A 13937-nucleotide genomic window follows, 5' to 3' on the forward strand; every position below is an offset into this window, starting at 1 on the left:
GTGAGGGATAAGATTAATAAAAATAAAATTGTTTTTTAATAACCAAGTTATAAAACCTTTATCGTCATATAAACAATTATTATTTTTTTAATTACTATTATTACTATTTATATAATGACAAATTTGGTGAAAATTTCAAATCTGCATTTATTTACTTATTTATTTGATTTATATTTCGTGGTGGTAATTATGTAGTTTGACAATAAACAAAAATGTAAGTAATAAATAATAAAAAAAAATAGAATAAAATAATAATAATAGACCCACACACCTTGTTGAATAAGTTGTTGTTGCAGCTAAACATTAAGTATTTACTAACTGAAAGACACAATGTTGTACTGTTTTTGGTTGTTTTTTATTAATTATTAAAACCCAGAACAATGCGCAGCTTTGATGAAGATGTTTCAAGACGATTCAGTAGCTCTTGGGGCTTTCGTACGATTCGGGGAACGGCACCGACATGTGACCCGAGCCCATGACCAGCGGCAAGATCCCGGCGTTCGGCACCACGTTCCAGGAGAGAGTCAGAGTCACGTTCTTATTCGCCCTGGGGTTATAATAAATACATATTTTACACACAGTTCCACACAAACGGTCATGCATTTGGAACTCAGACACACGATGGATTATATCTAATAATTGGACAAAGATTTCTAACACAGAACCAAGCAATAGAATACACATATAAAAAATACATAAATAAATAAAATAAATTAATAACATTTAAAAAATAATGTTTACAAAAATAATGTATAATAATAAATCATATAAAAAATAATAATTAAATAATAAACACTGAGTAGTTTAGTAGCTTCAGTTTTCTGAACATAAACCTGAGCAGATCTGCTTCAGCCAATCACATGCGTTTATGCAAATGATGTAGCCAAGGTCATTTGACTGGACGTGAAAATAAAGTGCACTTCATAGGGTGCATACAAACCCTAAATTCTACACTATACTGTTCAATAAAGCACATTAGGTATTGAAACAACATGTGTTTTAAGGGGAATTTAGACAGGAATGATAGCTTTATGTAATATGTGGATAAATAATAATGATGATGATGATGATGATGAAGAATGTTCGCACCTCAGGCCATTTCCATCGTCAAAGAAGTAGTATTTGGACTTCATTTCCTTCAGTTCAAGTTTGGTGTTTTCTCCTCTCTTGACAATCTTGTCCCATAAGACCACCTGGTTCAGTGCCTGTGGAGAACACACACACACACACACACACACAAATACAAATATAGTACTAATAAAACTGCACAATGTGATTAGAGTGTAGTATTTTTATGAACACCTACGTTGCTTTTGGTTGAATATTCAGCAGACAGATAGAGAAAGAGCTCCTTCACGTTCCAGTCGAATATCGGCTTCAGATGTAACAATCTGTTATGGTAAACAACATGAGGGTGACCACACACACACACGGGTTACTGACTGGGCCACAATGGACACACTGCTTAAGAGCCCTGGCCACTAGAAATCAGTGAGACACTGAATGGCCTTGGGATCAGCGAGCGTCAGGGGGCATCAGCGAGCGTCAGTGGGCATCGGCGAGCGTCAGAGGGGATCGGCGAGCGTCAGAGGGGATCGGCGAGCGTCGGGGGGGATCGGCGAGCGTCAGAGGGGATCGGCGAGCGTCGGGGGGGCATCAGCGAGCATCGGGGGCATCAGCGAGCGTCAGGGGGCATCGGCGAGCGTCAGGGGGCATCGGCGAGCGTCAGGGGGCATCGGCGAGCGTCAGGGGGCATCGGCGAGCGTCAGGGGGGCATCGGCGAGCGTCAGGGGGGCATCAGCGAAAGTCAGGGGGCATCGGCGAGCGTCAGGGGGCATCGGCGAGCGTCAGGGGGCTTCGGCGAGCGCCAGGGGGCGTCGGCGAGCGTCAGGGGGGCTGCGGCGAGCGGCAGGGGGGCTTCGGCGAGCATCGGGGGCATCAGCGAGCGTCAGGGGGCATCAGGGAGCGTCAGGGGGCATCAGCGAGCGTCAGGGGGCATCAGCGAGCGTCAGGGGGCATCAGCGAGTGTCAGGGGGCATCAGCGAGCGGCTGATCCACAGTGGGGATAGGCGAGCGTCAGAGGGGATCGGCGAGCGTCAGGGGGCGTCGGCGAGCGTCAGGGGGCGTCGGCGAGCGTCAGGGGGCGTCGGCGAGCGTCAGGGGGCGTCGGCGAGAGTCAGGGGGCGTCGGCGAGAGTCAGGGGGCGTCGGCGAGAGTCAGAAGGGATTCAGTGATTAGTTGTTGAGAGTCAGTGGGGAAAGAAAAAAAAAGTCACTAAATGGGTAAAAAGGTCACCAAATCTAGCGACAATATAAATGGGCAACACAAGGAGGATACAACATTTTTGGTTTGGTTCTGAACGAAAATGGACCAAGGCAGACTCAACATGTCACTGACTGTGGAGCTGGACTTTAAAGATCTGTTGGTTGTGTTTATGAAGAGAAAAGTTAGACGAGGCCGTCTTATTGCTTTGTGTGGAATAGGGTGGAGATTTGCACCAGGCGTAATCTGTCCCTGGTCTGTGCATTAATGTTTACATGCAGAACTTTAATGCAACAAGCTTCAGACATGCAAAATCAACCGTCGCATAAATCAAAGGATATCAGCAGAGAGGTCAAAGGTCACAAAACCCAAATCACTCCTTTCCCTTGGTCCTGTGAAGTCGTCCACGTTTTTTCTGGAGAGCAGGAAGCACAGTAAGAATTAGAAACATTTACAAACTCATACACACAATAATGAGCCTCACATAGTTTCAAAATATTTGTCTGTATTGCTTAACCACGCCCCCATCACCAAAGCTCCGCCTCTAGAATCTATAGCGGTTTGCAGAGTGTCTACAAAATGACCAAACACGAACAATGATTCCGGCCCGGAAAGTGGTTTCATAATGTTTTTTTCAGCCATAAAATACTTTTATACTGTGGTAATGGGTTAAACCATTACATATGAACACGGTCTACATATTCTGTAGATTATCTGTACATTTAAAAAGTAATGAATATCGATTATTGCCCCTTTAACGTGATCATTTGTGATCTAGCCTAGCTTTGGCTTCCTCTACTTTAATAAAAAAAAAAAAACAAATGCTGTAGTTATATGGAACATGCAAGCACGGAAATATTGCAGGAATGTTTTATTTAAAGCAGAAGAAGGTGTTACAGATATTAATAAATGAATAAAAGCAGACGGTTAGGACTCACAGGAGCACTTTAGAGACGTGTATATTCACCGGTACGCTTCTGTCTCTGAACGCCGTTGTGATGAAGCAGCCGAAAGTGAGCGCGGCCATTACACTGAGAGAGAAGGCGAACAGAGAGTTCGCTCTCGATAAAACTGTGTTCATAATTCACTCTGTCTCTAAATAAACCGATAATAATAAAAAGAACAATTAGCTACGCGGACTACAGGAAGTCTGAATGAAAGCAGGAAGTCTTGCAGGAAAGATTTTTTTTCCGACGTGTTATTAGTTTTCTTTGCATACCCGTATTCAGACAAAAAAAAATCCCGCCTTCGTGCGTTATGATTGGTTAGATCCTAATCCACGTTAAGCTTCACGATTGGTTAGTGCATTATGACTAGGAGAAGTGCGCTGATTGGACGTTTGAGACGTCTTTCAAGATATTATGGCAACCCAATGATCCACGCAGTAAAGTTTTTACTTTATTATTTGATTTATTAGAAAGTTCATTTTAAATGCTAGTGTTGATAGGCAAGAAATGGACATTCCACATAATATTATATAATATTTATGTATTTTATGTACTTGTGTATTTTGTTTATTTATTTATTTATTCATTCATTCATTCATTCATTCATTCCTTCATTTATCTAAAATCCAAATTAATAATGTTCAGCTTAACCTCTTTAATAACCTCTGCCCAGTTCCTAATTTTTTGGTTATTTATTTGTATAACTGTTTTTTTATTATTTAAAAAAAATGAAGCCAGAAACATAATATAACATAATAATAAACATAATAATAATAATAATAATAATAATAATAACAATAACAATAAAGGTAATAGCAATAACAATAAATAAATAAATAAATAAATAAATAAATAAATAAATAAATAAATAAATAAATAAATAAGTAAGAAAAATGTAATAATTGTTATATTTTAATTCTGGTTCTGTTTTGAGTATCAGTGTTTATACATATACGTGAACATAAGCATATAGTAAATTTCTGATCACCTGTTTTTCTTTTCCAAGCAAAGATGTGTATCAAATTAACACATGAATATATTTTCTATTAGTGATCTCCCCCAGTTCCATCCTGAACACCTTCTACAGGTGGGTCAGTAGAGAGCATCCTGACCAGCTCACTATCACTGTCTGGTATGGGAATTGTGTGAATAGCTGAGAAGACTCATCAGGAGCTCTTTATCCACCATCAGCATCTCTTTCAACAACCGCCACATCCACAGACCACCACAACGGCTTTCCTCCAACTACATCCATAAAGTCTTCACTCTCCTGCTATCTGGGGCAGAAGGTAAAGGAGTGTACAACATGCCATACCACAACCAAGCTACACACAACTTCTTTTCTGAAAGTTCTTCAACTCTTCTGGGAAGGATTTCCACAAGGTTTAGGAGTGTGTTTATGGGAATTTTTGACCGTTCCTCTAGAAGCGCATTTGTGAGATCAGGCACTGATGTTGTGATCAAGAGAGGGTCTGACTCACAGTCTCCACTCTAATTCATCCCAAAGGTGTTCTATCAGGTTGAGGTCAGGACTCTGTGAAGTTCCTCCACACCAAACTCGCTCATCCATGTCTTTATGGACCTTGAAGCATTAAGAGTTCCTTTCATTGGAACTAAGGGGCCGAGTCCAACCCCTGAAAAACAACACCTGAATTCAATGAATTGGAGGGGTGTCCCAAAACTTTTGGCAATATTGTGTATGTGTAGCACCAGGGTCAAGGAGAAATCACATTTTATTCCAGTGTGCAGGATATAGAGGAATGACAATAAGAACTCTCCTGATAATAACATTAAGATAAAAACAGACTTTTTGTTCTTGCAGTGGTTCAACTCGTGTTTAAAGTAAGTCACGTGATCTCCAAATAATAGGATTATTTAACGGTCAGCTTTGAGCGCCACCAAGTGGACTTTCTAGTATCCTGTGACGAAAAAAGATATATTTATTTCGAATATTTTTTCTTAGAATTGAATATAATTCCACATATATTTTTTGGATTTTATTTTAAAATGTATTAGATTTATAACCAAGCACGCGCATACAATCAGACCACTCGTTAACCTCGTGCAGCGTGCAGGGGACGGTCCGGCCCAGCGGTGGGGATTTCCCTGGCGCATGCGCAGTTGACGAGTAAAAGTGAAAGTGTTGGGTTTTCTAGGGGAAGTTTATTGCTGTCTGCGCTTCATTTGGTGCCATCAGAAGCTACAGAAAGGAGCTGGTTTTAAGAGCTAAGCGCAGCCATGGGGGAAATTTCCACAATCTATAAACTCTCTGTGATCGCGTTTGCGCTATTCGGCGGTGGTGAGTATCACGCATACAAAAATACACAGTGAGATTATTTCAATGGCAGTCGGTGTGTAAAATACATCATATCATGTTTACTAGATAGCACTGACATTATTTAAAAGGAATACTAAATAAGAAGAGATCACTACTGGAATATGCAGTGTCCTTTTTCCTGTATGGGATTTGATAGGTGTCAAAAATGCTCCACTTTTGTTTTCAGAGATCTCAGAAAGATTGATTTGGGACAAATGCAAAATAACAGGGTTATATAGTTGAAAATAAGTATTCTGTATTTGTTTTACAGTATTGTTTGTGTTGTTTTTGGAGATCTTTGGAGGAATTGCCTTCGCTTTCACTTTTTGCTTCGTTGGTGCCAGCTTTTGTTTTTGGCTGCCATTTTATTTACTCGCTGCCAGTTTCCTCATTGGGGTTTGTGGCTATGTTTTGGAAATTGATGCCAAATTGATGAAGTTAGGACAGAGCACTACTCTGGATTCACATTTGCTGCACGCAGGACTGTATTTCTGTGTGCCTGGCCGCCACACCCACCAAACATGTGCAGACTCTGAGATACAGTGCCAACGTCTTCAAGAGGTGTGCAAAGACAAAACCTCCATCTTGGGTTCCCAAGCTTGTATTCTTGTAAACGAAACTCTGTGCATAATCCAGCTGCTCAGCACTCACATCACGTCATTTCTACCTGAAGTATTTAGGATATAATCATGCCTGTCTGGGCCTGCTGTTATTTCCGATCGAATCCAGTTGAATCGTTTATCAACACACTGAGCTGGACCGATTTCTCCAAAATATGCAAAGTAATTGAAATGCTTTGACGCAGAATAGGAAAGGATAGGGTAATCTGCTTTTGCTAGCAGTAAATCTAACTTTGGTAACCTTTAATCCTTGAAGGTATAAGACAATAGTAGGCCAGATCCAGTAGGCCGGAGCGCGGGCCTTGGTTTCCTTTTCTACACTAATTTGCATTTCAAATTCCACACACGAGCTTCCTCTGCCTATCACACAGCAGTTATTGAAAATGGAGAGTGAGGGCTAGCACTTGGGGAAAAAGAAAGCTCTATCTGCCCTGTTTTGTATTCTTTCAGCATTATGGTGAACACATTTTGAGTCACAGTTGTTCCAGATCGAGGATTTCAATCTCGCTATTTTCTTTCTAAACGCTCCTGCTGTGAAGTGTGATTTTTGAGGGAGAGTACGTAACCGATTACAAAGATGAACAACAAGCAACTTTAAAAAATAAAGAGGCAAAGTTCTAGTCTGATGTTACCGTAATAATCTCCCAGATTTTGTGTTTACATGTTATACATAATTATTGCAATTTCTTTCTTTTTGATTATTGGTTAGATAAATTCACGTTCCATTTCATTTTATCATGACTATTATGTTTGATGTGATGGCTGTTCAGCCATTTTTGGTCTTTTTTTGGTCTTTTTTGTTTCAGTTAAATTTTCCATATGATGCTTATGAATACCTTTAACACAAATAATATAGGAATAATATAAAAAGCATGAATATTATTTTACTATTTTTTTCTTAGCACTACTATGTCTGTCTACAGTGTCTTCAATGCCCCAGCTCTCTACTGTATATTTTTGCTGTATTCTTTTCACTGAGAGAAAGTCAAAGTGTTAATAAGAGTCACTTGTGTGTGTTCGGGTGCAGCGTTTAGTTCGAGATGCTCAGTGTTGGAGTGCTGGTTTGTTCAGGAGAGGCCGGGTGGTGGAGGTTTCTCGACGAGAATGACCCAGGAGAAATCCGCGCTGTACATCAGAACCGACCCTGACAGCGAGATAATTGAACACAAACCTTCATCAGACATCAGTCCCTCCAGAATTTACTACGTGTCAGGTCAGTTTGCTGTGCATTTGATGTATAGTTGAATATTAATAACACTCTTGCTGTATTTGATAACAAATTTTTCGCTCCAGATCCTGCGTCCACTTTCTGCAGCTCTGCCCTCCATCCACCAGAGGGCACTGTGGAAAAACCGCAGTGTGAGATAAACCCTTTCATCCCTCAAGCCTCCATGGTCAAATGGGCCGCCCCTCTGACCGCCTCCGCACAAAGCCCCATCTACCTGAATGCCGACTGGTATTCTGTATCAGCACAAGGTCTTCACGGAGAACTGACGCTGGCCAACGTGATGCGGGCGCCGTCTGGGTCTAAAGAGCCGAGCGGTAATTAGATTAGATTTGCACGTTATATTAGAATTTATTTCATTACATCACTGTTGAAATTTCAAATCTGATTAGTCAGAAGGTGTTGATTCATTTTCTAAAATTCGGCTACAATTCGCAGGTTTCTATTAGCACACTAATACCCATGCCTTATTGTTTCTATGGTAACAAACAACAACTCTGTAACTTGTTACATCTTCAGGACAGAGGAGTTTACGCTTTGTGGTTGCTCGGCTCTGAGCAGTACTCTGACTGATCTGTTTACAAAGCACTATAAACAACTTTTAACAGAAAATAACACCATATGTATGTTTACAACTTTACAAATGACAAATAATTTGTATATTTGATATAGAAGATTTCTGTTTGTCACTGAATCAGTTTTATACAGAAATACTAGCACAATCTTTGCTATTAATAAAAAAGTTAATAACAATAATAATTTAAAAAAAAAAATTTAAAAAAAATAATAATAATTAGATAGATTAGATTAGACTTAACTTTATTGTCATTGTGCAGAGTACATGTACAGAGCCAATGATAATAATGATAATGATAATGATAATGATAATCTGAGAAACAAATTTGATTAAAAAAAATATCCAAACTGTATCATCCAAATCAAAACAATAAAAAACGATTGAAAAACAAAAACTATAAAATCAAATTAAGTTCTTTATTTACTTCACAGCTGAATAAGCTTCATCGCTTATTTAAATTCAATTTATTTGTATAGCCCTTTTTTAACAATACACATTGTCTCAAAGCAGCTTTACAGAAATATAAAAAACAGAGAAGGAAAAAAAAATTTAAAGTTTTAATTAAAGTTACTATTTTATGCTTATTTTATTATTTTTTATTATTTATTTATATAATATTTTATAATATTATTTTTATTTATTTATTTATTTATTTAATTATTTATTAAAATTTCAGGAGTATTATAAAAACATTGGTTTTATTATAATTAATTCATTTATAATTAGTAAAATAGTTTATTAGCATAATTTGCTGTAATATAAATGTATTTTTTTACTAATCAGCTAGTATTATTTAATTAATAAAGTTCATAACCAATCAAGATTAATTAATGGGCTTTTAAAATCCTCCTGAAATTAAACATATGCACCTGAGAAAATTAATTTTCTTTTCATTGAATTGCACAATTAATTCAAAATAATTTTTTTCTTGTTAGTATTTAACTAGTAAAGTTTTTAAAATAATCTTGAAAAATATCAATTAAAGAATTATTCTAAAATATCACTCAATCAGTTAATTTCTAATGAAATTTATTTTTAGCATTAAATATCTGTCACTCTTCCGTTTTTCCCTTTACTTCTCCTCTCAGTAATCCTCAGTGTCTCCAGTAAAACTTCCATCGTCCGCTCCAGACTGGGAGAATCGGTTCTCCTGGACTGTGGGTACTGGGTCGACCCGTCTTCACCCCTGCACAGTTCTGGCTTCGCTGTGGAGTGGCGCTATCAGTTCCGCGGTGAAGGCAGGCTGGTCGTAGCCTACAACGGACTGAACGACCGCTTCGCCGAGACGTCAGGGACCGACGCTGAGCTGGACCTCACGGGTCTTTACGAGACAGGAAACGCATCACTGATTCTGAAAGAGGCCCAAGTCAGCCATGTTGGAACGTTCATCTGCACCATTTACCTGCCTCACCTCCTGGCTCAGGTGGCCTTAGAGCTGGAGGTTGTAGGTGAGGGACATTTCAGTCACCTTACTGTTGTTCTCTTCCCTGATTGTTTACACGTGACCTGTATTTATGAGTTTGAGAAGCTGCACTTTTAAATAAAATTATTCGTTATTAGCTCAGAAGTGCATTTAGACAAGAATCGTATTAAAATCCGCTTCATCTAGAAAACAATCACGTACATATATATATTCTCTCTCTCTTCTCTCTTTCTCTCTCTCTCTGTATATCCTCCTCCCTGTAGAGCCTCCATCGCTGGCGGTCTACCCCTCCCCTCTGCCTCTGTCAGTCCCTGGGCAGGTGGTGACAGTCCACTGTGAGGCGACTGGTTTCTATCCCCTGTCTCTGGACCTGGAATGGGAATTCACTGACGCTGATGGGAAGAAGCACTCGCTCGGTCAGGGCAGCGTAACGGGCCACAGACAGGCCAGCGACAGGACCTACAGCCAGAGCTCTCGCTTAGAGCTCGACTCGTTTAAACTGGGACTCGGGCGGGGCGGAGAGATCAGCTGCGTAGCCAAACACCAGGGAGGAACTCGACGGGCCACTGTGACTCTCAACGTCATCGGTGAGATATAACAACATCTCCATGTCATCATAGATATAACAACTGGATAGGCTAACTAACTCATCACTTGTTAATGCAGATGATTTCGAATATTAACAGTGACATTGTCATAAACAGTGTGACACCAGCCTTAGAGAAGATATATTTAAGGTTTCTCATTGAATCTGAATGAGTCATTTAATTGAACTGATTCAAACGATTCATTAAGATTCAGTGTGGAGAATTAAGGGAACGTCTAAAAAAAGGCGAAAGTTGATGAATGTGTGAAAACACACTCGCACATTAGACACAAAATCAGTTAGAATAAAGTAAATGGTGTTTAGGAATGACTATTTTGCTCTCGTTTTATGTAAAACTGTGGAAAATGAATCTAACGATAATTTGTATACTTGTTAAATAATCTATTAACAAAGTAACAAAAAGATAAGCACAAAGAATGAATCAAAATGAAAATGATCCGAGTTTTGTTTAGAGCAGAAATAATTATTTTCATTTCTTTATTTTGATTTATTGATTAATTTTGTTTTATTTTCGGAACTCAGGTGTGAGCGCGCCGTCTGTTGAAGACTCCATGGCCATGGTCGCTGTGGCTCTTGTACTTTACGGTGTAATAAAGGTCATTTTCTGGACTTTCAGCTCTAACGGTAAGCTGATCTGTTTGTGCTGTTAGACACAAAATTAATCAGAACTATAAATGGATTAAAAATATGATAATAATAATTCTTTAATAAATAAACAAAGAAATAAAACACTGCAGGAAAAAAATCAGGTTAGAGATTTCACAGTGAAGGAGTGTAGCTTGTTATTCCTTATTATAATTTATTTGTGTGTGTGTGTGCATATCTGTGTCTCCATATCTCCAGGCTCGAACAATGAAGAAGCCAATAATAAGGTAATTTTTTTGCAGATTTTTTCATACCTATTTAGAAATGTGTAAAAATCCATCAGTGTATTAATGACTTTTTTATTTCTTTTTAAACATTTAGAAGGAAAAATAATCCTGGAGCTCAACGTGTCCTGGATTTGCTGGACGCTCTGTCCAGTCTGCCGATGCTGAGAAATACGACCCCTGTAAATAATCCTCTGGAGAAAGAGGATGTACTGTAGACTTTCTGATTCATGCTCCATTTTTATTTTTATTTTTAAAGAAAACCCTTTTCATTTGCCTTTAGGTTTAATTTGCACGTTTTTTTGTTGTTGTTGTTTTTTTTTGGGGGGGGGGTGTTTACACATTTAGAAGGAAATAGACCGCGTGTTGTTTGTGTGAGGTGTGTTAGGATTCACTGCTGTATATTTGTAATTAAAAAAGAAAAAGTATGTCTATAAAATGAACTGGTTTACTGAAAACTATTTTATTAAACCGCTCTACTTTAATGTTAACAGCATGGTACAGCATTTTTGTAGCGTTAAATAACACTAAATTAACCTACTGTTGTCTTTATTCATGTTAATTAATAATAATAATAATTTTAAAAAAATACAATAAGCCAAAATATAAAACAAATATAAAATAAATAATAATCCAAAAACAAAATCACCAAATATTAAATATGATTTTTTATCATAATATAATATAAATATAATATAATATAACAATTTTTCTGAAATTTTTGTGAGCTCCGTTCATTGAACCGTTTCGAAAAGGAGATGTTAGCCAATCAGCACACAGGAGGCGGGGTTAGTCTGAAAACGGGTAGAAATCGAAGAAATACGTTTCCCATATAACGGAAGTAGACCTTCTTTGTGGTTTAAGTCAAAAGTAGCGCGACACCGCCCCCTAGTGATAGTGAGAAGGAATATAACACAATTTTAATATATGGATGGATGAAAGAATGAATGAATTATTTTCATACGATTGCTATTAACAAACAAATAAATAAGTCAAATTCCAGTGTAAAACATAATTTATTAACATTTATTTAATTCTGCATGCTGGTCATTATGTTATGACGAATTTGAAACCAATAATTCTAATATAATATTCTTACATTTCTTACTCATAAATTTCGATGTAAATATCTTGTTTTGGAACTATTTCCAATTTAAATATGTTTTATTTTAAATCTTAGACTAGTTATTCAGATTAAAAAAAATAAAATGTAAAAGTAAATACAATCGGAATTTGGTTTTAATAAACTCAAAATATATTTATCTGAATTTATAAAACTTATTATGGGATTAACAGATTCAATTATTATTGATTAACAATAAATAAATAAACAAATTAAATAAATAAATAAATAAATACATTTCTCCCTGTATTCAGCTGCTGTTTATGACTTTCCTGTTACCTCCAAATTCTTATAGTACAATTAGTAGTATAGTAAAAGGATTTCGTTCCTTTAGGGTTTTATCAGATATAAAACAAATCAAAACTACGATGTCTCATATCTCACAACTCTTCATCCAGATAGCATCTTCAAATACCAAGGTCAGAAAGTGTGAGTGGATTTTTTCATGATGTTACATACTGGATCCTAATTTGTGCTAAAATACATCTGACAAATAAAAGCTCAGAAGATATCATTTTTTAAATCTGATGTACATCCAAACATGATGGTTGATCTTTATTGTGCTTATTGACATTTACATTTCTGGCATTTGGCAGACGCTCTTATCCAGAGCGAAGTACAAGAGTGCTTTAGAGTCAATGAACACAATAACACTGCTTCAATAGCTCACAGACTTAGGTAACAAACAGGGAAAAATAAGAGCTAGTTTAAGTGCTTCAGGAAGAGGTAGGTCTTCAGTCGTCGTTTGAAGACGGTCAGTGACTCGGCTGTATGGACGTCTAGGGGAAGTTCATTCCACTACCTCAGTGCCAGAACAGAGAAGAGTCTAGACGTACACCTACCTTTTACCCTGAGAGACTGTAGGACCAGTCGAGCAGTGCTAGTGGACCTGAGGGAGTGAGGTGCAGTGTGAGGAGTAATAAGATCTTTGCGGTAAGATAATTCTGGTCCATTCTTGGTCTTAGTGTTTGAATCTGACGGAGTGGGTTGGTGTGGGAGATCTTAGGTAGATCACACAGCTGCATTTTGGATGATTGGTAGTGGATGAATTGCATTCAGAGGAAGACCTGACAGAAGAGAGCTGCAGTGGTCCAGTCTCGAAATAACCAGAGACTGAAGAAGCACTTGAGTAGCCTGTGTGGATAGGAATGTTTGAATCCTTCTGATGTTGTATAGAAGAATCGGACATGAACGTGTGACATTAGTAACATGGGAGGAAAAGGACAGTTGATTGTCCATGGCTAGCCCAGGGTTGTGAGCAGTGGCTGAAGGGAAGATCAGGGAGTTGTTCATAGATATTGTGATATCTTGGGCTGGGGATGAATGACCTGGGATGACCAGCAGTTCAGTTTTGCTGGGATTGAGTTTCAGCTGATGAGCCGTCATCCATGATGAAATGTCCACCAGACACGCTGAGATCCGACATTAACAAGGAAATTCACTTTACAAGCACAATTACACACAACAACACAACTACCACACAAACTCACACATTCTTCTTCATTTGATTTTATGTTTAATAACGAGAACATTCCAGAAACAAGAACTGACTCAGACTCACCAAAGCTGCAGAGTTGAAGAGTGGAAAAAGAGCAGGTGATTTTGATTCACTGTCCAGTGTGGGTGAGTCTGAGCTCAGGATAGCTTCAGATTCCTGTTCTTGGTGGTAAGGAGAGGAACCTGATGTGATCTTCTGCTGTTGTAGCTCATCCACCTCAAGCTTCAGTGATATGTGCATGCTTCAAGGACATGCTTTTCTGATCAACATGAATGTAAAGAGTGTTTTTATTAATTACTATATCCTTCCATTTCAGTCTGATCTCTCATGGATTTTTTACCTACAGAACTGTCTCTCACTCAGTGTTTTTTGTTTTTTGCACCATTCTGTGTAAATTCTACAAATTGTTATGATCCCAGGACATCAGCAGTTCCTGAAATACTCAAATTGGCACCGACCTCCATGCTAC

General features: G+C 38.2%; 2 protein-coding genes across 2 annotated transcripts; one reads left to right on the top strand and one right to left on the bottom strand.

The window, feature by feature from the left end:
- Window positions 1-333: 333 nt before the first annotated feature.
- On the bottom strand, window positions 334-3483 carry spcs3 (signal peptidase complex subunit 3). The gene is made up of 5 exons (XM_058379390.1): window positions 3201-3483; window positions 2602-2677; window positions 1307-1381; window positions 1090-1205; window positions 334-547 (listed from the first exon to the last, which is right to left on the bottom strand). The coding sequence occupies exons 1-5, from the start codon at window positions 3341-3343 to the stop codon at window positions 415-417; spliced, it is 543 nt and encodes a 180-aa protein (XP_058235373.1). The 5' UTR covers window positions 3344-3483; the 3' UTR covers window positions 334-414.
- A 1839-nt stretch (window positions 3484-5322) lies between these two features.
- LOC131351375 (tapasin-like) lies at window positions 5323-11367 on the top strand. The gene is made up of 8 exons (XM_058386802.1): window positions 5323-5508; window positions 7174-7359; window positions 7440-7688; window positions 9037-9396; window positions 9635-9958; window positions 10501-10602; window positions 10822-10850; window positions 10945-11367. The coding sequence occupies exons 1-8, from the start codon at window positions 5448-5450 to the stop codon at window positions 10954-10956; spliced, it is 1323 nt and encodes a 440-aa protein (XP_058242785.1). The 5' UTR covers window positions 5323-5447; the 3' UTR covers window positions 10957-11367.
- Window positions 11368-13937: the final 2570 nt, after the last annotated feature.

This window comes from Hemibagrus wyckioides, linkage group LG03, assembly GCF_019097595.1.
Source record: "Hemibagrus wyckioides isolate EC202008001 linkage group LG03, SWU_Hwy_1.0, whole genome shotgun sequence".
NCBI lineage: Eukaryota > Metazoa > Chordata > Actinopteri > Siluriformes > Bagridae > Hemibagrus > Hemibagrus wyckioides.

What these genes read in the sequence shown, in the direction of transcription:
- spcs3 (XM_058379390.1), bottom strand. Translation starts at nt 3,343, where the DNA reads ATGAACACAGTTTTATCGAGAGCGAACTCTCTGTTCGCCTTCTCTCTC. An exon ending in CACGTCTCTAAAGTGCTCCT is followed by an intron (nt 2,678 to 3,200) that starts GTGAGTCCTAAC and finishes CCTGCTCTCCAG; the next exon opens with AAAAAACGTGGACGACTTCA. An exon ending in AATATTCAACCAAAAGCAAC is followed by an intron (nt 1,206 to 1,306) that starts GTAGGTGTTCAT and finishes TGTTCTCCACAG; the next exon opens with GCACTGAACCAGGTGGTCTT.
- LOC131351375 (XM_058386802.1), top strand. Translation starts at nt 5,448, where the DNA reads ATGGGGGAAATTTCCACAATCTATAAACTCTCTGTGATCGCGTTTGCG. An exon ending in CAGAATTTACTACGTGTCAG is followed by an intron (nt 7,360 to 7,439) that starts GTCAGTTTGCTG and finishes TTTTCGCTCCAG; the next exon opens with ATCCTGCGTCCACTTTCTGC. An exon ending in TGGGTCTAAAGAGCCGAGCG is followed by an intron (nt 7,689 to 9,036) that starts GTAATTAGATTA and finishes TTCTCCTCTCAG; the next exon opens with TAATCCTCAGTGTCTCCAGT.